Source organism: Daphnia pulicaria, chromosome 7 (assembly GCF_021234035.1).
Source record: "Daphnia pulicaria isolate SC F1-1A chromosome 7, SC_F0-13Bv2, whole genome shotgun sequence".
Taxonomy (NCBI): Eukaryota; Metazoa; Arthropoda; class Branchiopoda; order Diplostraca; family Daphniidae; genus Daphnia; species Daphnia pulicaria.
Genome location: NC_060919.1, coordinates 5,492,250 through 5,515,081, shown reverse-complemented (window position 1 = coordinate 5,515,081; position 22,832 = coordinate 5,492,250). Strand labels below are relative to the sequence as shown.

Below are 22,832 nucleotides of genomic sequence, written 5' to 3'. Positions count from 1 at the left end.
GAACGGAAGGAAGGAGATTGTGTCTAGAGGGGGGGGGGGGGAAGGAAGGAAGGAAGGAAGGGCTTTTTGTGAGACACACACAATGTCTTCGTTATTTGGATAGAAAAAAGAACGAACGAACGAACGGTAGGGGATTTGCGGATAGTGTCCAGACTTTTTAATGGACCTCGGTGCTTTTTGTCTGTGCGTACAAGGAAATCTCTTTCCCCTCCTCTCTCTCTCGCGTTTGCTCCTATTTATTATTCTGTGGGGTGTGTGCCGGTGGGGGTATAGAGGGGTTATCACGCTTCGATTGATTGCGTCACTGACGTCCACCGATCGGACACATCCAATCTCTCTCTCTCTTTGGTCGACAATATCTACATATTCATTCGACAACCCCCAGCAGTCAGGGTACGTTCTATACCCCATCGATCCGATGGATATTGGATATAGTCCAATACAACAAGAAGTGTGATGGGCACGTCATTGAGACGACCAACTATATAGTATGAAAGGTTGATTCACATTTTTTTTAACGCAATATCACATCATAATAAAGATAAGGAGTTTCCTTTAACAACAACCAAAAAGTAGGAGGGAGAAATGATTTTTTTGGGAGATTTTTTTGTTTCTTGACACGTTGTGGAAACGGCCAGGTGTTTTTATGATGGAAAACCCTGGCCAGCTTTTTTTTATCTTTTAACGCGCCGAATTTTCATGTGTTGAACAAAAAAAAAAAAGAAAAAAATTACATGAAACTATTTTTTTACGATCTGACAAATTTCCCTTTTTGGTTTGACGCGCGGTGTCTATTCCGTAATAATCATAATAATAATAAGAAGAAACCACAATCTAACAAAACTATATTGCCGGAGGGAAGATGTATTGTTGTGTGTGTGATCTCCTCGTTTCCTTTCAATGTTTGATTGCTCGCGGGAGACCCTCATTAGTTAACGAATCGTCTTGATTATGGTCGCCCGTCGTAAAAATCACCCGGCCCCTCTCTCTTCCTCCATGCACACAAAGTCTATAACGAATAACGAACGAACGACGTTGGGTTGTTCTCATTTGTCGGCCGGATCGATACAATCGCTTTTTTTAGTATTCCTATTGATTGACGTGTATTATTGTGATTGTACATGGTCCACCCTCTTTTTATTCGTGCAGAATGTTGATTTCTTTGCAACGGTAAAAAATCAAAAAGTTGTTTGACTTGAAAGGGAAACAATTTCGGGAATTTTTTTTTTCCGCCATACCAGAACGACAACAGCAATAACCGAGTCGAACAAGTGATAGAGAGTCGAAGAGATAATGGCTAGAAAAAATCAAAACCGGAAACGCGCGCGTAATTTTTGTGTTTTTAGGGTAATTATCTTGTCTCTTGCTTTTTTTCGTTTGTTGTTTTTCCTCGTGAGAAACGTTGACGAGCTGCTTTTTCCTTCCAAACATTTTTCTGGCTGTAATGTTTTTCTTTTTTCCTCTTCAGCTTTCGACATGGAAAAGTTCGTGCGTGTCTTTTTCTTTTTCTGGGAAGAAGAACTGAACAAAATGTTATACATTTATTATTTATATCCCCCTATAGAGTGACTATACGCCGTAGTTGGAATAAATCTATAGGGGGGCATTGCGTGCCCGCTCATAGCTCCCGCGGTTCAGTCTCTTTTTTTTTTTGGTCTTCCTCCGAAGTCTGCCGGATTGCGTAACCTTCGAGAGAAAAAATATTTATCATCCCCTTCTATTCGATCGTGACATCGAGATACGACAACCAACAACACTTTTCGAAATGTTATCACGATGGAACCACAACACAATCTGATATCGTCTATACGAACCCGTGTCATGTTTCGTATATTTTGATTATTAGGATGCGGGTTAAGGTAGACTTTCTAACCATATCCTATAGAGCGGGGGCCGGCCTTTCCATCAGACACTTGTATAAAATAAAAAATAGTTGTATATACAAGTACTTATAACTAACCCCAATTTTTGGTTGAGGCTATTGTCATCGGGAGAAATAATAAATTGAGCGACCGCATTTTTTCTTTTTGTACCCTGACACATTGTCGATTTTTTCGGTGCTTGTAATACTTGAAATGGTTAGCGGTAGAGAGGGGGACAATCAGAGAACTGGAAAGTGAAATAACTGCGGTCACACACCTAACATGTGCATTTCTATTTAGTAGATCATTTTTTTTTAATAAAAAAAGAGAAAGATGAATTTTTTAAAAATTTTTGTTTTCTTTCTGGTTGAGGTTTTTTTGAAATTGAGGTCAAACCCTGGCGGCTAAAGTCGCAACGGCCGCCGCCACCGCCGCCACCACTGCCATTAGCGCGTGATTGAATTCCTTTGCCCAGACATTTTCTTCTTCATCATCATCAAAAGAAAATATATATAATATATAATCCTTTTTGTTTTTTTCCTTTTTTTTGAATTTACATTTCGGGAGAGATGGGAGTAGGATAACAGAGTTCTATCTCTCTCTCTCTCAGCGCGCGGAACTAATTACGTGTGGTGCTCATCTTTATGTCTTTGCTTTATTCTAATGAGGTCAGAAAAAAACAAGGCGAACAACTCCACACACACAGAGAGCAGCAATCAACGGCTCTTTTTTTCTTTCTTATGATACACATTTTCCTACTTTTTTTTTGTTTTTTTATCGTTCGTGAATAACTTAATGCAAATCTTGTGACGTGCCGCAAGTGTGTAGTTATTCTTTTTCATTTTTATTTATATGAAGTGTGAGGTGGTTGGCTTCACTATACTACTACGAGCTACTGGTTTATTATTTTCCATTAAGAAGAAATATTTCTTTGAAGAAATTTTTATTTTTTATTATTATTTTTTTAAATCTTTTGGTATGCGGTTTTTGTAACGGCATTTTTTTTGTTTCTCTTTCAAACGATTTTTTTTTTTTTACTTTTTTACCCCCCGGGTAGATTCTTGACTCCGTCGACATCTCTCCGATATCTCCATTCGATAAAACGTCTTATAAAACTAGTGGGGGGGGGGGGGGAATGGGAGGAAAGAATCGTGACTTTTTTGTTATTCACAATATTATTACTTTTAAAGAATACTTTTTACCAGACAATAACAAAAAAAAGTCTGTTCTTTTTCCACAGTTTAATCTTTTCCGTTCAATCTCAATTTTTTTTCCTTCCGTTTAGTTTTTTTGGGGGGAATAGTGCGTGGGGGAAGGAAGTGACGCGCCTAGAATTGGTTAACAAAAAAAAAGTCGACTCCCAGAGTATGTGACTATCGACTCGAAAGATAAAAGAAAACCTAGACAAAAAGTGTTCTTTTATTTTTTTCGACAGAGAAATGAAATAATGCTTAGAAAAAGTCGAAGGGGACAGTTGTGTGTTATCTGACTTCCGCACGACAGGACGTCCTCGGGGCTGGAAAATTGAATGTTGTGACGATACACGTTTCGTCCCGGGAGTCTCTCTCTCTCCGAATAAATAAAAGAAAAACCTTTCGGAGTAACTCCCCCCCAAAAAAAGCCACAGATCTTTTTGTGTACGGCAGGATCGAGTTTTTTCCCCCTCCATTTTGTGCGTGTGGTATGTGTGAGATACATAAAAGAGTCGGCCGGTATTATATCAAACTTGACCCCCTTTAAAAAAAAACAGAAAGAAAACGGGAAGGAAGAAACGAAAAGACACCTGCAGGGGTTGTGCGTGTGTGTGTGAGAACTCAGCACACGCTCACTCACGGGTCAGATTGGTAATTACCTGTCTTGTAGCTTTTTTTTTTCTTTTCTTTCATTCCTTCTTGATTTCACGCCGGGAATGTTGCCGCTGTTGTTTTTTTGTTTCTTCTACGCCAACGTTAACATGCACGTATATGTACACACGCACTCGAACGCGGCGGGGGAAGGTTAGAGAAGCGCGTGCCCTTTTTTTCTTCTTATTTTTGAAAAAAGCGCGCGCATTTAAATGGCCTTAAAAAAAAACTTAAAAAAAGATAAGGAATTTTGTTTTGTTTTGTTTTGATGGCGTACAAAGTGTTACGATGGCGCGCATCGTCAAATGAAAATTGCTAATGACACGTGCTTCCTGCCACCAACACCACCACCACCGGGCCATCAAATATTTTTGAGAAACACCAAAATACCAGCAAAGAAAATGAATAGGGGATTTTGTTAGCGGAGACCAAAAGCAACAAGACACAACCTTTTGGTGCTATAATTATTATTCACCGCGTTATTACGTGAAATGTTTTGAGCTTTTTTTATTTTATTTTTCTTTCCATTTTGGTATTTTTGTAGTCGTTTCTTTTTGCGGGGAAACGATATCGTTATTACGGGTAGTTATTGATCGTCATCATCAAGTCGGAAATGTAATAGAATGAAAGGAGAGAAAGGAGCGGGCGCCTTACGACTGTGCCGACTGTCTTTTAATGTGCGTATTCTGTAAGTGTCATTGGAGCTCCTCGCTGCAAACGAGCCGTGAACAATAGCTTTTGTTTTTTTGCTTCTTCTTCTTGTGGCTGTATAGTTGTTGCTCTGGTGTTGTTCGCTGGCTCCTGCACTCTGTCATTACGACGCAGTTATTATTGCGTGTAATTTATATATTTTTTGTTTTTCAAAACCCAGCGGGAGAAATTTAGAAATTTAAAAGAAACGAAATCCCTTTTTTTTTAACGATTCGTAAACGCGCTCATTTGTTGTTTTGCGCTAAAATCGTCATTTATCAACGAGACATCTAGCGGTGAATTTAGAAACAAATGCCGTAGTTGTTAGCTCGGCCGCTCGATGGCGCGAGCGCGGCAAATATTTGAAACGGCGTAGGCGTCGTAACACGCCAAGTTGGACAACAACAAAAACAAACGGAATAATGATAATAGTAAAAGGGACAGAGGAATGGCCTGATATTGGCTTTCACCCCCTGCAGTGTGCAAATGGGCGGTGGATGTAATCACCTCTTGTTATAAATACACAAATTGTATATAAACATTTTTTTTATTTTCAAATTGGCTCTTCTTTCCTTTTGATCCGTCGTCCCTTGAACTGTCTGATGCGAGACGGAGCTAGGCAAGAGTGAACGCACCACGACAGGACACACACACACACAACACATTTTTTTGAAGGTGAAACCGTTAGATTGGCTTGGCTGAACCACCACCACCGGCCATCTCTCTTACTCTCTGCTGCGCGTGTGTCTACACTTTAACGTCGTATAGAGCAAAACAAAACAAAAAAAAACGGGCGGGGTGTATAGCCTCATCCTTCTTCTTTTGCCATCGAACCTTGTCGAGCCGGTTGAAATATTCTTCGTCTTTTTATTGTTTTGTTGTCTTTTTTTTTCCTTCCCCCTCTCCACCAACCGAAAGGACTTTGAACCGCTCTGCTATCCTCATCGAACATAAATACAATCGATTCTTTTTTTTGTTTTTTCGTACTTGTTGGCTTAGCGCCACATTAACGGCATTTCACCCACACCGGAGCTCCTATCTGTTCGTCATGTTGTCCGTGTTTTCTTTCTTTTCGGTTCATTGCCAAAATTGGCAAGGAGAGAAACACAAAATCGGAATCTGATTGGCGATGGGGTCGACCGAGTTCTTTTTTTCTTTTTCTTCTCGGGGCTTCTTTCTAATTTACATTGAGGCCGGCATGATAGGGAGATGATGTGTCTAAGCGCCATCACCATGTGGTTGATGGTCATCTGAAGAAAATTTGGGAGTTTGTTTGGGAAGAAAAAAAACGAGAGAAAAAAGAAGCGAATCATTAACGGCAAGGATTTTGTTCATTTGCGTCAAGATCCTGCTGAGATGCCTGGGAAGAAGAACATGATGTGCGCAGTTTTCTTTTACCTTTGACGGTGTACGGTATTAAATTGAAGAAGCCAAAAAAAAAAAAAGATCGTCCCTTTGTCGCTGGTGTTATGATCCAACCGAGCCTTCCTATTCCTTATCAAGCGAATAAATAATTCGTCTAGTCTAATAATAAAATAACAACCGTATAAAAGGAGGGAGTAGAAGAAAAAAGATGGTCCCCGAAATGGAATTTTTCAATAAATCTTTGGAGGGAATTTAATTGAGTAGAAAGTTGGGACCCCAACAAAGACGTTTTGAATCTTTTCCGAGGGGAAATGTATATGTATATGTATATGTAGCTAGCCAACTACAACAACAACAGCCGGATCAATCGTTAAAAAAGGAGAAAAAAAGAAGCAGGTTGTCTGGTCGTGTGTGGTGCCCGCATTTTCTGCGTAATAACAATTCCGTTAGGCTTCCCATATTTTTGCATGAGGAGCGTTTACGGAATGTTTTGTGGAAAACATCTCGCAACACAATCTGTCAGCTGTCTTCTCCTAACATTTTGATTGGATTCCAATTATACGGATGAGAATATAGTATAACCAACCGCCGAAATATATATACAGCAGGAGCTGCTAGATTCAGCTGCTACCTATCTTATTTTGAACGTACAGCATAGACGCCCTTAAATGGTTACCGCACGCAATGAGAGTTAACTCACCAATTACGCGCGGCTGCTGTTTCATTTCTTGTTTTTTTTTTTGCGCCGTGAACTTTTTTGTGCCATTCAAAAAAACAATTTTAATGAAGCCAAAAAAAATTTAAATGAAGAATGATGGGAATTACAAATTTAAAAACAAAAATAAAAATAAATAAAATGGAGAAAGTTGTCCCCTGGATTGTCACCCACGCGAAAAACTAAAAAAGTTACGACCGTTACAAAGAAACAAGAAGTTATTATTATTATTATTTTGTTTTTTGTTTTTTGTTTCTGGGTGTCGTTGTGTAATTTTGCGGTTCGTGTGTGTTCAGCTGCCTTTTTTTGAATATTCATTTCTCTCACCTCCCGCTGTGATTCATTGTATCTGCGCACTTTCTACAACCGTTAACTCTTTTTCTCTCTCTCTTTCTCTCTCTCGATGTTGTTGTTTGATTTATACGCCAACGCTCTAGCATATAAATTTTATTTCGAGTCTTGTGAGATGAGAAACCATTTTTTGATTCTTTCGGATTTATGCAAATTCACGCCGTTTGGTTTGTCTCGTTACCGAAGAAGAAGAAAAAAAAAAGGGAAATTGAAAAATGCGTCGGAAGTTGTTTGTTTGCCAGTTTTTTTTTCGGAGGAACGATGACTATTACCCAATTTGCGATCTCTCTCTCCTAAACGTCAGACCGGATGTCCTTTTTTTCTTGTAATGCTTTCAAAGAAAATGAAGGAGAGAAAAAAAAAAGGAAAACAAATAAATGAATAAATCAACCGTTTTCTTTTTCTTATTTCTCACGAAGCGGTCACTCCGGTTTCGAACCGGACTACACCCAAAATGAACTTGGCATTCCTATCTGAAAATTTTTTACATTTTAAACCGGGGCATTAAACAAAGTTCAAAAAATAAAAATAAAGTAGGAGATGATTCTTTAACGTCATTTCTTTACGAAATGAACCCGAAACTTTATTTGATTTTATTTTATTTTAACCTCGCGCGCTATAAATGTCCAAAAATATCCGAAGGTGAATTTTCAGTTTGGCAATCTATGACTAATAATATCAACATCATTTGAGCCGGCGAGAGCTATAATTATCTTTTAGATCAAAGAAGAATGCGTAGACGTAATAACGCCTTGGGAGGAGTCGCGGGTGTAGTATATAGGCAGTATAGACAGACACACGTTGTCTTGATTACAAAGTGTGTCTTGTGTGTTGTGTGCGTTATAAATATAGTTAGTTTAGTAACTCGTGTTACAACCAGTGCGGAAGATCATTTTCATCGTTATTTTTCTTCTTTTCCTCACAACAAACAACCCACTGCTGGCGGCGATTTTATTTTTACCTTTTTTTTCTTCTTCTTCTTCTAAAAGGGCATGTAAAGTTGAAGTCAAATATAAAAATAAAAAAGGAAAATTCTTTAACGGAATGTCGGCAGCAGCCAACATACACACAGCACAACGAATGCGCCGAAGGACTTACCACATTTCAAAGTCTCCGCCCACTTTTGCGTGTGTAAGCGCCTGCCGGCGTTCGGAGCAGAGAGAACGTGCTGCTACAGCTACACACACTCACCTTCTCCTTTTTATTTTCTTCTTCTTCTTTTGCCCAGTGTAGCACTGGGGGGAAAGAGAGAGAGAGAGAGAAGCCTTTTGCCTTGTTTCATCATTTAGTCTCGCTCCTGGTATCGTGACGGTCGTGTCTCCAGAATCATCTGCTTGGCCGTTTTGATATTTCTTCTCTCTTGTTTCGTTCATTCAATACATTCCCGTGTGTGTGTTGTGTGTTGTGTGTGTGATCGACTCTTGGATAATTATCGTGTCGTGTGTAATAACAACCCGACAATTCGCGTGTCTAGTGCGGCCTCTCTCTGTGTGTATTTTCATCTCTTGTATTTCGTGAGTGTCTGACCTCTGCCGAGATTGAGGACGGCGATGATTCTATCAAATTCGGACATCCCGCGTCTTTTTGAAACCTTGAAAATATCAACTTTGTGAAGGGGACGAATTATTCGCACGTACAGGGAAAACAAAAAAAAACAACTAAGCAAGTGGTTTACATTTTGGCCAGCCTAGATAATAGTGTGTGCGCTGGACTTTGGGTTGTTGGCGTTTGACGTTTGCCCTGACCAAATACAGCGGCCACAGTGAAGTTGGACAGAGAGAGAGAGAGAGAGGGACTTGTTGATGCCATCCTTTTGGGGAAGACGCATGTCGTCGCTATAGATGGAGTTCACATTTTGAACAAAAAAAAGAAAATCTCTTTTTTTGTTTCTAGCGTTTGACTTTTTGTCCGAACGTTTCGTGTATTTTTCTTCTTCCCGAAAAAAGAGAGGACGTGATTAGTTTGATCAAGTCCGCGGCGTTTGGCCCGTTGGAGATGAATGAGAATGGCGGCGGCGACGACGGACGCCCGGCACGAATTCGTCACTGCTAGCGTCCAGGGTTTGGTTCACCTGCGATCGGTGCCCGTCGTGAAAAACGAGGCCGGCGGCCAGGATGGATACGGCCAAAAAGCTTCCAGCCGCAGGAAGAGGAAGCCCAGATGCTACCGGGCCCTGTCCGGCGTCAGTTTTCAAAATTCCGTCGACGTGGTCGACTGTTGCAGTTCGTCGTCGACTCTGCGGAGTAGTCGCAGTTTCGACGACGGTTACGGCTGCTGGGAAATGGATCGTGATCAATCGTCTTACTGCTGGACGGACCAGCAGAGGATAATAGCGCCCGGCCCTGCCACCACGTCGACATCGCCGGCCGGGACGGTCCGTGTGACTTTTGTCCACCGGACCATCACGGATTATTCGACCAATCAAATCGTCACTACAGACGAAGAAGAAGAAGAATTGGAAGAAGAAGAAGTTGAATTACAAATTGAAGATTCGGCTGAAGATGAAGATTACGATCAGTCGTCTGCTTCGGTCAGCGTGACTGGCAGCTATCAGCCGCAAACGGTCCAGCAGCAGCAGCAGGCGGTCTCGGGTGGTGGTGGTGGCGGCGGTGGCCAGCAGCAGCAGGAGGAGGTCGATGGAATGAGCCAGGAACAACACATTTACGACACTCCATGTTCGGCCGAAGAGTTGTACCACTCTGACCTGCTGCTCTCTGATTCGGATTTGTCCGGCCTGGATCTGTCCATTTTCGAGCCGGGCAGTAGTCCAACAACAGGGGGGGAGGCCATCGGCGGCTGCCGGGATAATACGACGACGACGGCCACCGTTGCAGGTCACCTGACGGTCGACTGTAACAAGAAAGGCAGAAAGGCTTTTATCTACCGACCCCCGCGGCCGACTCAACGGCAACTGAGTCGCGGGAAAACTTTTCGTGAACGGCTGGCCAAACCCCTGCAGAAATTCTTTCACGTTCCGGCGCCACCCGCTGTCGATTACGCCGCCGAGTACGACGACCACCACTACCACTGCCATCAGCAATCGGCTCGTAATAGTCCCAATACAACACCACCGACAATCGTTACCGACCTCGATCTTCCGCAACAACTATCAACAGGTACCTATAACAGCAGCAGCAACAACAACAACAACAGTAGTGCCGGGCGAGACTGTTATTACTTACTACTAGACGCGTTGGCACCGCAAAATGGCTCTTGCGGTACATTGTCAGCGATTCCCAATAGGCGACAAGTTTTTTCTCCCCTCCAAAAAATGAGATAATAATAGTTATTTAAAGTGATTATTTTTTCTTGTTTTAATGGAATGAAATGGAGGAAACTTTTCGTTTTATTTTTTTACCACCCGAGTAAACTCACGAAAGCGACACGCGTTATTTCCTTATTGGAGGTGTAATTTTGTTCAAATTTTTGTCGGATAGGAATGTTGCACGTATAATACGGTCTCTCTGGTGTTATTATTTCAAGCGGATCTAATTCGTTTTGATTGAGAGAAACGCGTTTTAATTTTGTTTGAAAATGTCGCCGTAAATCTTCGGCGGGAGCGCCGTTATTTCCGACCTTGGTTATATTAGTAGCTAAAGGAAAATTCGAGGGATGTACGTATAATAACACTCTCTTTTGAAAACAACAACAAAAAAAAAAGGCAAATTAGTTTTTATTCAGTTTGTTTTATTGACTTTTATCAGAACGGAACGATTTAACAGTTTTTTTCTCTTATTTTTCCCCTGTCGGGTTCCGTTGCTGGGTGTCGAGTACGGTTCAACCTGGACACACCTTACGGTACTACTAACTATGCTCTATAGTATAGTGGTGGCAAAGGAATCGTATATAAAAGATAATCACTCTTGTGGACTGTGTCAAACCTGTCGGCCGTCATTACCAGTCGTAAAGCCCATGGGGATAACAGCACCTACTACTCTCCCGCTAAAAGCATTCACGTCAAAATGATTGTGCCAACTTTTCTGGCATGGAATAATCATAATAATAATAATTCGATCTCCACCCAAATTCCCCCCTCCCGTTCATTTGCATACACCGGGTTCTCACCTCTGCTGTGTGTTAATCGAAAACATTTAGCAGGGTTTCCAAATTTTAATTTCAAATGACGGACAAAATACCAAGGAGGTTATACAGCACGTCGTCCAATAAATAATTGGCTCCCAAGATTTTTGTTACAGGTGCGGCGACTCTTGTGTGTGTAGAAATGGCGTTTCGTTGTCTTTTTTTTTTTTTTAACTTGTTTTTACGATTATTGGGTGGACGGATAGTCGGCGCGAATATATACATCTTAAAGGAAAGAACAACGCTATATACAAGCTACCATACGTAATTCCCAAATAGAATGGAGCGCATCGGGTGTCTGTCGCCCGATGATAACGTTCCTAAACTGAAACTTTTTCTTCTTCTTCTTCTTCTTTTCCTTCTCATGTGTCAGACAAGAGGGGCCGCAGATCCCGAAAAAGTCTTCTGACCATTTTGAGTCGAGCTCAGCATATAGGTCCGTGATAGAGTGAAAGTTTTTTTTTTTTCATTCCCCCCACACTTTTCCATAAAGAAATATCGTCACTCCTTTTCAGAATATAATATGTGCTACATGATACTACTTTTTTTTTCTTTCCTCCCGCTCTCAGCAGTCCATCGTGATGATCCAGGTCACACTGGACACAATGGAACTCGAATAGGGCAGACAAAAAAAAGGCCAAAGTAAAATGATGACTGGGCAACATTTTTCTCGGTACAACCAGTTTTTATTTTATTTATGAATAGGAAACAACTAAAAAAGGGCCGAGCACCAGATATCTACTTAACAATATCGAGATCTGTTCACAAAAGATGTGATTATTCACTTTCCCGCTATTAATTTGTTGTTGCAAGTTTGTTGTGAAAGTGGAATGTTTTTTTTTTTCGTTTTCTTTCTTTTTTCATTCGGGTTGATGTAATAATGTCCTTTTAGCCAATCAATAGACCCTCATTTGCGTGTGACTGAAATAGTTTGGCATGCGGGATGCTGGTCTCAACTGTGTGGCTTGAAAATGACAATGGGAAATGATTGTGAAATTTATTTCCAGATAACCTTTTTTTTTCTTTTTCTTTTTTCTTTTTTGGCTCAAATGGAATTTTGGATTTGTTTTGTGTGTCTCTTCTTTTTCTGGCATGGGAACCTTCTCACGCATGATTTGCCCGTCGGGTTAGACATTTGGAGTGGTGGACTGGCTCCCGGTTGTGCAACCTTCTCCTTTGGAGAAGAGAGATAAAAGGATGTGTATAGCGCACTAGAATATATATATATAAAATACCGCCATTTTTCTCCTTTTGCCTTATTCCCTTTTAGTTTTTTTTTTCCATCTCGAAACAATATCTTAAGAAATCCTCGAGGCCATTTATATAGGGACCGACACACCCGCGTGAGCCGACTGCTCGTTTCCTTTCACACGAAACGTTATTTGTATACAAAAAAAAAGATATAGATGGGAGACGAGGGAAAAGTTCAGCTAGGCTACTAATTTATCGGCGAAATTATTGCCCAACGACATTTTAAATTCATTTTCCACAACTAAATTCGTTTTCCCGCCCCCTTGTTCGAGCTAAACTAATGAAGTCGTTTAAAAAACGGAAATTTTTTAAATTTGTTCGTCCTTCGCCAATTTTCACCTTTTTTTTTTGTAAGTTGAAATTAATAACTATTAACTCATTTTTCGTGAACAAAAAACATTCGACCATTTTTTAAATTTGGCGTGAATTTTTTTGGGTTTTTGTTGTTGACGAGCTGCCAACTTTCAGATGATGAAGCTGTTGTTGCAAAAAAAAAGTAAGAAAAACAAAAACTGGGGAGGAAAGACTATATATGCGAAGACCCGGTCAAATGTTACATGTAACAACAATCCCGTTAGTTGGCGTGTGTCCACATACGATTGTTTAAGACGAGGTTTGTATTTTTTGTGTGTGTGTGTGTGTTTCTTATATGTATACGACTCTGGTGATGGATAGGGTTCATGCAGATATACAAGAAAATGGTTTGGAGCGACGTACGTATAGGCTGGCTGCTGTTGTCGTCCGGAAATGGATAGCTGGACATGTCCGGTTTTCTTTTTCTTTCTTTCTAGTATAATCAAGTTCTATATATATACGTACGTGATTCCGTCACCTAGTTACCCGAAATAAGATACCCCCCTTCATTTTATGACTGGTAACTGTAAAAATAATAAAAAAAAAGTCTTTTTCGGTTGGTGGTGGACGTGGGAGAGAAGAAATGACAGCTCATCCGTGATCCTCACATCCAGACTTTTTTTTTTTTTTTTTCGTTACGTTTTAGTTCTCAAAGAAGTAAACAAAACAGAGAAGCCCCGGCCGAGAAATCAGTTGAGTGCACGTCGTCTGAGGCATCGGTTGTTGGACCCCCCTCTCGGCCTCTTTTCTCTAGCTCTAGTGTTCGTGTCCTCTCTCTCTCTCTCTCTCTCTCTTGAGCTATATTTTTATTTATTTATACGTGTCGAAAAACTAGCCCTGCGCGCCAAAAGAGTGATGATGATGGCCCAAAGTGTCGCCCATAAATTATTCAGCGACGGATGAAAAAAGAATAAGTTGAATCAACTCGAATTCCCCGTTAGATCGTTCATCGACGCCCACTTCTTCGGTTTTTTTGTTGCTCTAACGGCACCCAGCTTCCCTGCTAAATAAAACATCCGACAGGAATATAATACAAGAAGAAGAAGATGATGATTTGTCATAGCGGCCACATCTTGGCTGCCAAACTTCGCCACTGGGTGTCCACCAGAAGCAAATACAACGACGGTAGATATACCTTATTTTTTCTATGTGCGCTGCTGCTTCTGGATCGCGCAAGAGTACAAAGGAATAAATAGCTCGCGACCGTAATTGATTTTGAAAAGAATCGCTGATGTGGTGACGTTAAGACGCAATTTTTTACGAACGAAAATTTCATTCGAATTTATTCGCCCGTATGTATCGCATCACCTTTTGTGTTGATTCAATTTTCTCAAAAGAGAGCTAGAGAGAGAAGGCAGGTAAAGAATAAACCACGGAGCGTGATTGAATTAGACGCCACCCGCTGTGTGGGTCTCTCGGGCAGCAGCGGGAAAATTTAAAAATAAAAATCTAAAATCCTTGCGTGGAAGTTTTTTCTTCTTTGGGAGAGAAAATGAGGTGATAGTTGGGTTGTAAATTTAGTTGTCTACTAGCTACCTGGAAACACAAAAAAACAGAATGAGACGGATTCAGTCGACCTAATCTTGATGCATATCTCACCGGGTTACCACTCGTCGTCTCCTGTTGCCTACGATGGTAATCAAGAAATGGAAGGAAAAGAAAGAAGAGAGTCCTAGTTGTGGCGCATCATCATCATCCTGTGAGGCGACTCGTGTCGTGTTTGTATTTTATTTATCAAATGGAAAAGCAGAGCGTGACCGACCGCTGCTGCTGCTGCTGCTGCCATCGCCATCACCACCGGGGAAAAAAGTCGGTCACGCCCAATTTGCGTGATGGACATATTCGAGTTCTTATTTTATTTTTTCTTTCAGCAATGCATTCCGCTGCGTTGATTTTATTTTTCTTTTTATTATTGAAATGATAAATCATCATCTCTCCGACACGAAACAACAAACAACATTTTTTCGAATTGTGATATGCACCGAAATGGCCGAAACAACTCTATAGCGCCTTCTACATGACACACACTTTATTTTTTTAAATTAAATTTAAAAAGCCATTCAGAGTTGTTTGATTCGTCTTTGTCTTGTCATATCTCTCGCATTTGAACCAAAGGTGCAGGAGTATGTATGCCCATTTAAGGCTGTTGTTATGTACCAAAACCGGAATCTCTGGCGAATTGAATTTTATTTGATACTGAGAGTCACTCGTCCCGTCGCATTCCATGTGTCGAAATGCCAGCAGCCGTGAATGTTTGATAGTGTACTATAGTCCCGTTTGTTCAGGTCGCAGTTTGTTAATTGATTTTAATGTCCGTTTGTTTTATTTTATTTCAATGTTTTGCAGATAAGGAAGTGGCGCTAGGTCACCATCCGAGCAACAAGTTGACGAACAAGAATGGCGACAAGGCGCCGCTGGTTTCATGGGAGCCGTATTTCTGCGTCCTGCTCCAAGACGAGCAAACTTTTACGGCTTATCGCAGCGAGGAAATGGCCGTGAGTATTTCGTGTTTTTATTCAAATTTCCCGCGTTTTTTTTATATATTCCGGTGTGTTGGGGGGGTTACAAATTGGGATGGAAAAAAGTTTATTCGAAAAGGTGTCCGCTTCAAAAACCCCACCGAAAAGAAAAGTTAAACCCAAACACACAAACCTGTGAAACTTGTGTCTGTGCCGTGTGCTGTGTCCAGCCTTGAACGGAGCTTATATTATATAGCCTTGTATAGGAAGAAACCATTGTAGTTTTCCTTGGGTCTTTTGTTTGTTATTTCCTATATATGTTTGTCGACGAGTTGGGTTTGGAGAAGCCATTCTTTTTCGTTTGATTTAACCTCTCCATTTCGATTGTTTGAGGCCAAAGGGGGGAAATAAAAAATAAAAAAAGGACTTCAGGTTTTTATTTGATTCCTTGTCGCAGCTTTAAGTATATGGCGCGCTATATATGCAACTGTACTACTACAGCAGACAGACTCTGAAGCTATTAAACCGAGGAGAAAGTTAGATGAATAGAATTGTGCTGTAGTGTAGTACGTATTATCAATCCCACCGGATAAATGTTTCTGTTGGACTCATAGAAAGCGACTGAGAAAGTCGTTTGGTTTGGTTGTTGTTGTTTTCCTGGAGACTGGATTATTATGATTATTTTCACTGGAAAACTGGACGAGAAAAATGACGGCGAAATCAATCACACAAATATTTCTTGTACTATCGGGATTTTGTGAATATTTCTTTTTTTTAAATCAAAACTTTTTCTTCTCTTTTTCTTGTCGGGGCTTTTTTTGATTTAACATCACACAGGTCTGTCCAGGTTTCGTAATAAAACGCTCGCACAAACGCCCTGAGGTAAATCGTGTGTGTCTGTGTGTGGATGTTTGTTTGTCCTTTCCGTGTGTGTGTGTTTGTCCATTAGCATGCTGTTGCTCTCCTCCGGTTGCCCTTTTTTAATTTTTTGGTCTTTCATTTTACCATTTTATTTTGTTCAAATTTGGAGCCGGGTCTTGGATGAATCTAAAAGGATATGTGTGCGCGCGCGCGCTCCTTTTTTATTCTTTCTTTTGATTTGAATAACAGAAAACCAACCCAAAAAGTATTTCATTCCATTCCACTTGTAGCCTGCATTGCCTGCTGGCCTGAAATTTATACACCGAGAGAAAAATGATTGGCCAGTTTATTATATTCAGTTGTCGCCCTGTTTATCACATTTGGTTTTTTTGGACGGGAAAAAAAAGTGTCTTTTTTCCTGTTGCGTGCGAAATGTCATTTGCATGGATAGCTTAATAATCTTATCTTTTGTTTTCTTTTTTTTATATTATTTATTTTCCGGCGGGAATTCTGTTTGATTTGAATCGCCTTTGTTGGGGTGTGGCCAGTTGGGCGATATCGTCTTCTCCGACACGCCTCGAATTCGTTTGGATAGCGGCGGACGTCAATTTCGACGTCGCTGGGGCTACGACGGTTCCGCTGGAGGAGGTGCCGGAGGATCTGCGTGCGGCACGGGTCCCGGAAGTCTCAACGGAGGCGCCGGCCATTTGGAAGACATTGAAGAGGACGGCGACGATTTCAGCGACACCTATTCGCTGCGAGATGAAACTTTGTACAATTCGATTCTCCACGAAGGTAAGTCACGACAAAACTTTTCTTTCCTCACACACGTCGTTCCGGGGTCCCTTCTTCCCCCCCCCCCCCCCCCCCCCCTATTCATTGTGTAGTACAAGTGACGTTAGTTGTTTTCAATGGCGCAATAGTGTCGGGAACCAAAAAAAGAAAAATATCAGAATCTACAGGGTTCCCTCCCGGAAGAAGCCAAAAGTTCATCGCATTGTTTAAGAAAAAGAAACAAAAAACAACCACACCTAATTTTTTTTTTCTTTTTTACTTTTCCAACACGAAATTCTTGTCAAAAAATTTGTTTTTCCCAAATTACTATATTTTTTGTCGGGAAAAGAAATGCCACACGTAACAATAGTGGCTCTGGCGTACGTGTTTAAGATTTGACACTGGAGAGAAATCAAAGGAATTCAGGGTGCGGCAGCGCCGTGTCAAACCTTCACATCAAGGAAAATCCTATTGTCTCTCTTTTTCTTCCTCATTTCCTATTTTTATTTGACAAGGGAAAAAATAGAAATATAAAATCTTGTTTGGGGGAGAGAAAAATGGAAACCTTTTAAAAAGTAGGCCATTTTTCACCTGACTGCTGACCCGGAAAAATTAATTTTTCAAGTAGCGCGGGCGGCAGCGGCGGCGCGAGCGCATTTAACGCGCTGATGATCGCCGATCTTTTTTCTTTCCCAAAAAATGTCGACGACCTTTTTTTTTCTTTGAATCAATTTTTTAACGGTTAATTACTTTGTTTCGTCGAACTCGAGAAATTTATTTTTTGGGTTGCACTCATTGCCGAAAGTTTCTCTTATTGTTTCAAATTTCTCACCGGAATTGAATTTCTTTGATTGTTGTCTCGCACACGAAAAGAAGAATGTCGGTTTCGACAGACTAGCTCCTTTAATTTTATACATGTAATTGGGCTCTTTTGTGCGCAATCGGTGCGGAGATATAATACGGAAGAGAATCCGGTTTTAGTCGTTGTCGTTGTTCTTGCCCAACGCGACATCGAGAGAAGTGCGCGACTGCCCCCCGTGATGAATGTGAACGAGTTTTTTTTTATTGCTGAAGAGAGCAGCCAGCAGTTGAGACACCGCGCTCACGATCAGTTAATAAAAACACAATGACGCGGTTCCTTAAATTTTCTTTCTTTGGTTTTCTTGTCTAATGGTCAGCGACCTCGTCCTTGGCAACCCAACCGTCGAGGTCGCCATCCAAAAAACCATTTTGGAGACATTTTCGATACGCGTACAATAATAATGGAGTGGCTGTGTGAATAATTATTATGCAATTCACTTCATTTCATTTTATTTTTTTTTTATTTTTTTCACTCATTTGAATTGTGTTTGGTAAAAAAAAAGGAGTGACCGTGAAAAACTATCGAAACTCAAAGACTGACCGCCCCTGCGGCATTTTTTCAGTCGTGAACAGAAAAAAGCAAAAAAAAGTTATTTTTATGTCTATAACCGTCATCCGCTATTTTAAAGCTTTGCAATGGCTTCCACTATCGGCGCATTATACCAACTTGTTTGCTGAGAACTCTATGGTCCCTTGTATATTTGTGTGTGTTCTTATGTGCTGTTTTTCAGGGGGGGGGGGGGGGGGAGGGAGGAAAGGCTATGGGAAAACAGTCGTGAAGGAAGTTGTTTGTTGTGTGTGTAATAGGCCAAAAGGCTTTTGTTGGCTGGTGACGTGCTTATAAGAAGAACTCGTTGAACCGCTCGCGCCGAGTTGTCCATTTTCTCTCCAAAAGTTCAAAACGCAAATTCCTTTTTTTTCGAAACGCGGAAAAAACGTCAAAAGCTTCGGCAGGGGGTTGGAAGGTCAAGAAAAAAGGGAAAGTTTTCACTTCACTCTCTCTGTTATCCCGTTGTTACTTAAGACACGTTTATTGATTGACTCAGTCGCTATAGACAAACCTGGACGAAATGTTGTAATCAAATTATAAATGCGACTTTTTGATATACCTGTTTTGATTATTTAGTTTCATAAGTCCTGCTGCTGGCCTATGGTCATAAGAGCTGGGCGGCTCGGTTGACTTTCTCGACGAAAAGAGCGTGATTGATATACACGAAATGTTACTTAGCCTTTCTCTCCTTTGGCTAACGATCGAGGAAAGGCGAAATAATTATCAACAACTTTTGACGAGATTGAATGTGATTGTTTAGATTATATACGCGTCGGGTCCCGTAAGGGACTTTCGCTTTTTCTCTTGAAAAATTCTTTTTTTTTCTTCTTGTTGTTGTTGGTTGTTGTTTTCTTGTTTGAGGGGGGGGGGGGGAGGCCGTGATTGTGTGTGTTGGTCTTTTAGGCGCTTGCGTCGTGCCGGTGCCGGCCCACAATCTGAAAATACAACAACGGCTAATACCGCACCATAACACCCCCACACACACACGCCTCCCGACGACTACCCACACCGACGTGAACGATACTATGTATATTTTTTGTTTTTTTCCTCTCTCTCTCGTTCTCCCTTTCCGTTCGTTCGTCCGATTTTTGTTTCTTCATCCCCTCACCAAGACGAAAAATATCGTCAAACATTCCGCCAGTAGTCGTCCTTCAGTCGAGTCGAGCACGACGCTCGCGGCGACATATTTGCGTGTCATTTTTTTGTTTTTCGTCATTTCAAATTACCCGCGCGCCAGCAAAGATCCCAGCCACCACCGCAGTTGTGTTGTTTGTTTTTTGTTTCGTGAAAAATTTCCCTTTTTTTGATCGTGACTGTGGAATCAAAAGAGATTGGGAACGTTCAAAAACCCAAAAGAAATAAATAAAATTCCCCCAAAAAGTGACAAGGTTTTTCGGTCGTGTTTTGTCGTCATGTCGCACAGCCGCATGTGGAATTCGATCGTTAGACGCCGGAGTAAAAACAGCGACCTCTTGCCGCGTAAGTTTTGTCGTCGTTTCGTTTCCCTTTTCTCTTCGGCGCCTATTTTTATCAAAATGTGCCACAAGGCAGACAAGGCTGGAAGAAGAAAAAATAATACATTCCAGGCGCTCCCGTGTGTCTAAATAACTTTTGATATTTAGACTCACGAAAGCTAAAACAAAAGACGGCGAGAAATAATTTTTTTTGTTTTGTTTTTTGGGTTCCGTCTAATAATGCAGCGCTCAGCGGGACATGCTCACGCATCGCTCACGGTCGCTAATGAGATTATAGATTTTTTCTTTTGACTCTTGCACGAAGGGTGGCGCTCGTTATTTTGTTTCACACTAAACGGCTTCGAACCAAAAAAACAAAATTAAAACACACACATACAAAATAACTTATCACCGTCTTTTGTTTGACTTTTTTGCGCTTAAAAGTTAAAACAAATTTGAAATTTTGTATTTTTTTTGTTCTGTTTGTGATGGTGGTCGCCGATAAATGATGGAGGAGGGGGATGTGGTTGTTGTTGTTTTTTTATATTTTGTTGGTTTTTGGTTCATCTCTGGGAAAAAACGTTCGCTAGTGGAGGATGTGCCGATTGCGGCCACTGGCGGGAAGACGACGTCGCCGCCAACTTCTCCGTCGAGACTTCCGGGCTGCGACGTTGTGGCGGGTTCTTCTCCGCCGGAAAGAGTCGCGGTTCGATTGAGACACACTTTCAGCCTGGGACTGTCGGATCGCGGAAAGTTGCGGTCCAGCAACGGCAGCGGTGGCGGCGGCAGTCCCACATCGTCGGGTGTGGATGAGTCGTCGCCTGCCAAAATGTCGTCGCATCCGTTCAGTCCGGAAAGCGTGCGGAAGCGGTTCTCGATTGGCAGCAACGGGAGCGGCTCCGGCAGCAAGAGGAGCAGCTCGACGCTGAGACTCGACTCGCCGACCGAGGATCAACAGCAGCAGCCGCCGCAACTGTTGGAATCGCCCGCCATCAACGTGGTGTCACCTAGCGGCCGAATAAGTAAAGAATTGTTTCCTTGTCAAGTTCACGATTTGGACGCTAGATGTCGCGCGCTGCAAGAAGACACGGATTCTCTCCAATCAGGTCAGAATAAAAACATTCCCCCCCCCCTCCCAACCGAAAAATCTTTTTTTAAATAATACCAAACTGCGTTAAGAAGAAAATGGAGGGGTTATTATATTATTCCTTTTCCCGCTTTTTGTTGTTTCAATTCGGGAGGCTGCGGCCATGATCGAAATGGACTTTTTTTTAACACTTTTTTCGGTGTATAGTCGCCTGAACGGAATGCGAATGAGCTATTTATTTTTTTGGGGTTGTTGTTGTTGAGGAAAAATCTGGAAATGAGTGGCAGTCCGATCACGTCCCACACGCGGCATCTAGCGCGCCATTTACCATAAAATATGATCCCGACTCGAGAGAGAGATTTGATTATTCAACAGTTCGATACCACAATTTCGATTCGAGTGTATTTTTCCATGAAGGAATCAAATGTAAAACCAAAAGAAAAGAAAAAAGAATGAAAAAGAAAATGGAAAGCGATTTATAATAGGTTCACGACTTTGGTGTGCATAGCGCTCGAGTGTCATTGGATTCCAGACGCGCTAACGACTATACGCGCGCAGGGGCCGCCACCGTGTTTATGGCGCGGGAGTGCGCGCGTTCGTGTTTTTTCGAAAGCGACGACGACGACGACGACGATGTCCTTTTTATCCATTTTTATAACAACATTTCCCCTTGCCTGCCTGCCTGCCTGCCTGCCTGCCTGCCTGCCGCTGTATTTTTCGAAAGTCGCTGGTTGGTTACAACACAGAAGGTTACACAAGCCAAGAGACAACAACGAAATGTTGTCGGTAGACGAAACAAAAATCCCGAAGGAGAGAAAAAAAGGAAAAACGATTCGAATGAAATTTAGCGAAACAACGACCAAAACGGTCTCAAGGTTTTTGTCGTTGGGGGTGAAAGTGTCGATTAAATGAATCCTCCTCTCTTGAACGCACGACGACAAAAGACAAATTCTGATTTCTCTTTTTATTTTTTGAGAAAAATAAAAATATTTTGATTTTTTGGGGAGAATTTCATTACGTAATAACTAAACAAAAAAATTTTTCCCGCTAACGATGGGGCAGGTCCGTAGTTCTTTTTTCACGGCCCTTTTTTTAAAATATTTCTCATTGATTGGCTGGAATGTTGTTGTTAAAAAAGAAGAATCAAAATCTGTTTTGATTGGTCATTTTCACGTCGTTTCTTTTTTATTTTCTGAATTACATTAACTCGCGAACCGTCCTCACCATTTTTTCCCGATGATGGAGTTGTTGTTGTTGTATTTTTCTACCCCCTCACGCAGGGCTATTTGGAAAACACCTTTTGTTGTTTTGGGTTTTTTTTTTTTCTCTCTTTTTCTTTAACGATTCGGCGTGAACATTTGTCCGTCCCGGAATTCTCGTGCCATCGTTTTCGTCTCCGCACTATCAAACATCCTTGACCGTAATCGTCTCTGCGCGTATATTTTTATTTCCCCACCCGAAAAAATGTAGAGACAAGTCCCAAATGGCTGCTGCATGCATCACAGACAGAGTCTAAAATATCGTCAACTATATTGAATTACTTAATCCCCGTTTTATTTTTTTATTTTTTTACGGGACTCGAATTTCGAATTTCTGGCGCGCATTCCTGATGCCAATTACGATAGCGTAGAAGATTTTTTAAAAAATCCTTTTTTAAATTATAAAAAAAGAAAATTTGGGAAAGTTGTTTATCTTCCAACCGACATTGGATGCTGTTGTTAAGTGTTGGCTACCCCCTTTTATCTATCGATAAAAGAAGCTCGACTGGGCTCCATCTTTCTTTAATAACGTGTGTAAAGAATGGGAAGAGCCTGAGAGAAGATGTTCTTCTTGTTATCTCCCATTTTTTGATGCGGCGATTTCCTGTCCACTCGGACCCTTTCACAAGGCCCATCACAACACCAACACATACACACTCTATTGTCCATTAACCATATCCACTCCATTCCGCTTTTTAACTTCCGGCAAAAGGGCCGGTCCCCCCCTTTAGGCCTTTTTTCTTTCTCTACGCGACAAATCTAACCAAACGAGAGCGACGGAACGAATCGAATAACACATGTCTAATTCTTGGTACACAACTGCGCATCCGCTCTTTTATTATTATTATTAGAAAAAATAGTAAAATATCACCCGACTCTGTATGCTACTCTCTCGTCGTCTGTGCATATAGTCGACGGGACTATAATTGGCCCGCATTCCTCGTCACGGCCGATTGCGCCGCCCGGCGACTTTTATCTGACACACGCCGAACGACCAGATTTCGGGATTGTGATG

At 41.4% G+C, this 22,832-nt stretch overlaps 1 protein-coding gene across 5 annotated transcripts in view; it reads left to right on the top strand.

Annotated features, from left to right (window-relative positions):
* Positions 1–22,832, top strand: part of LOC124349371 (ras GTPase-activating protein raskol-like) — a 50,533-nt gene that overhangs the window by 5,992 nt on the left and 21,709 nt on the right. The window contains exons 1-4 of one of the 5 annotated variants that reach the window (XM_046799907.1): positions 8,108–9,943; positions 14,859–15,007; positions 15,809–15,853; positions 16,381–16,627. In XM_046799907.1, the coding sequence (XP_046655863.1) occupies positions 8,827–9,943; positions 14,859–15,007; positions 15,809–15,853; positions 16,381–16,627 (1,558 nt within the window). In that variant the 5' untranslated portion in view covers positions 8,108–8,826. Of the gene's footprint in view, positions 1–8,107; positions 9,944–14,858; positions 15,008–15,808; positions 15,854–16,380; positions 16,628–19,143; positions 19,497–19,964; positions 20,578–22,832 lie in introns of those variants that run through there. The other 4 variants (XM_046799911.1, XM_046799908.1, XM_046799910.1 and 1 more) reach the window with 4 other exon arrangements.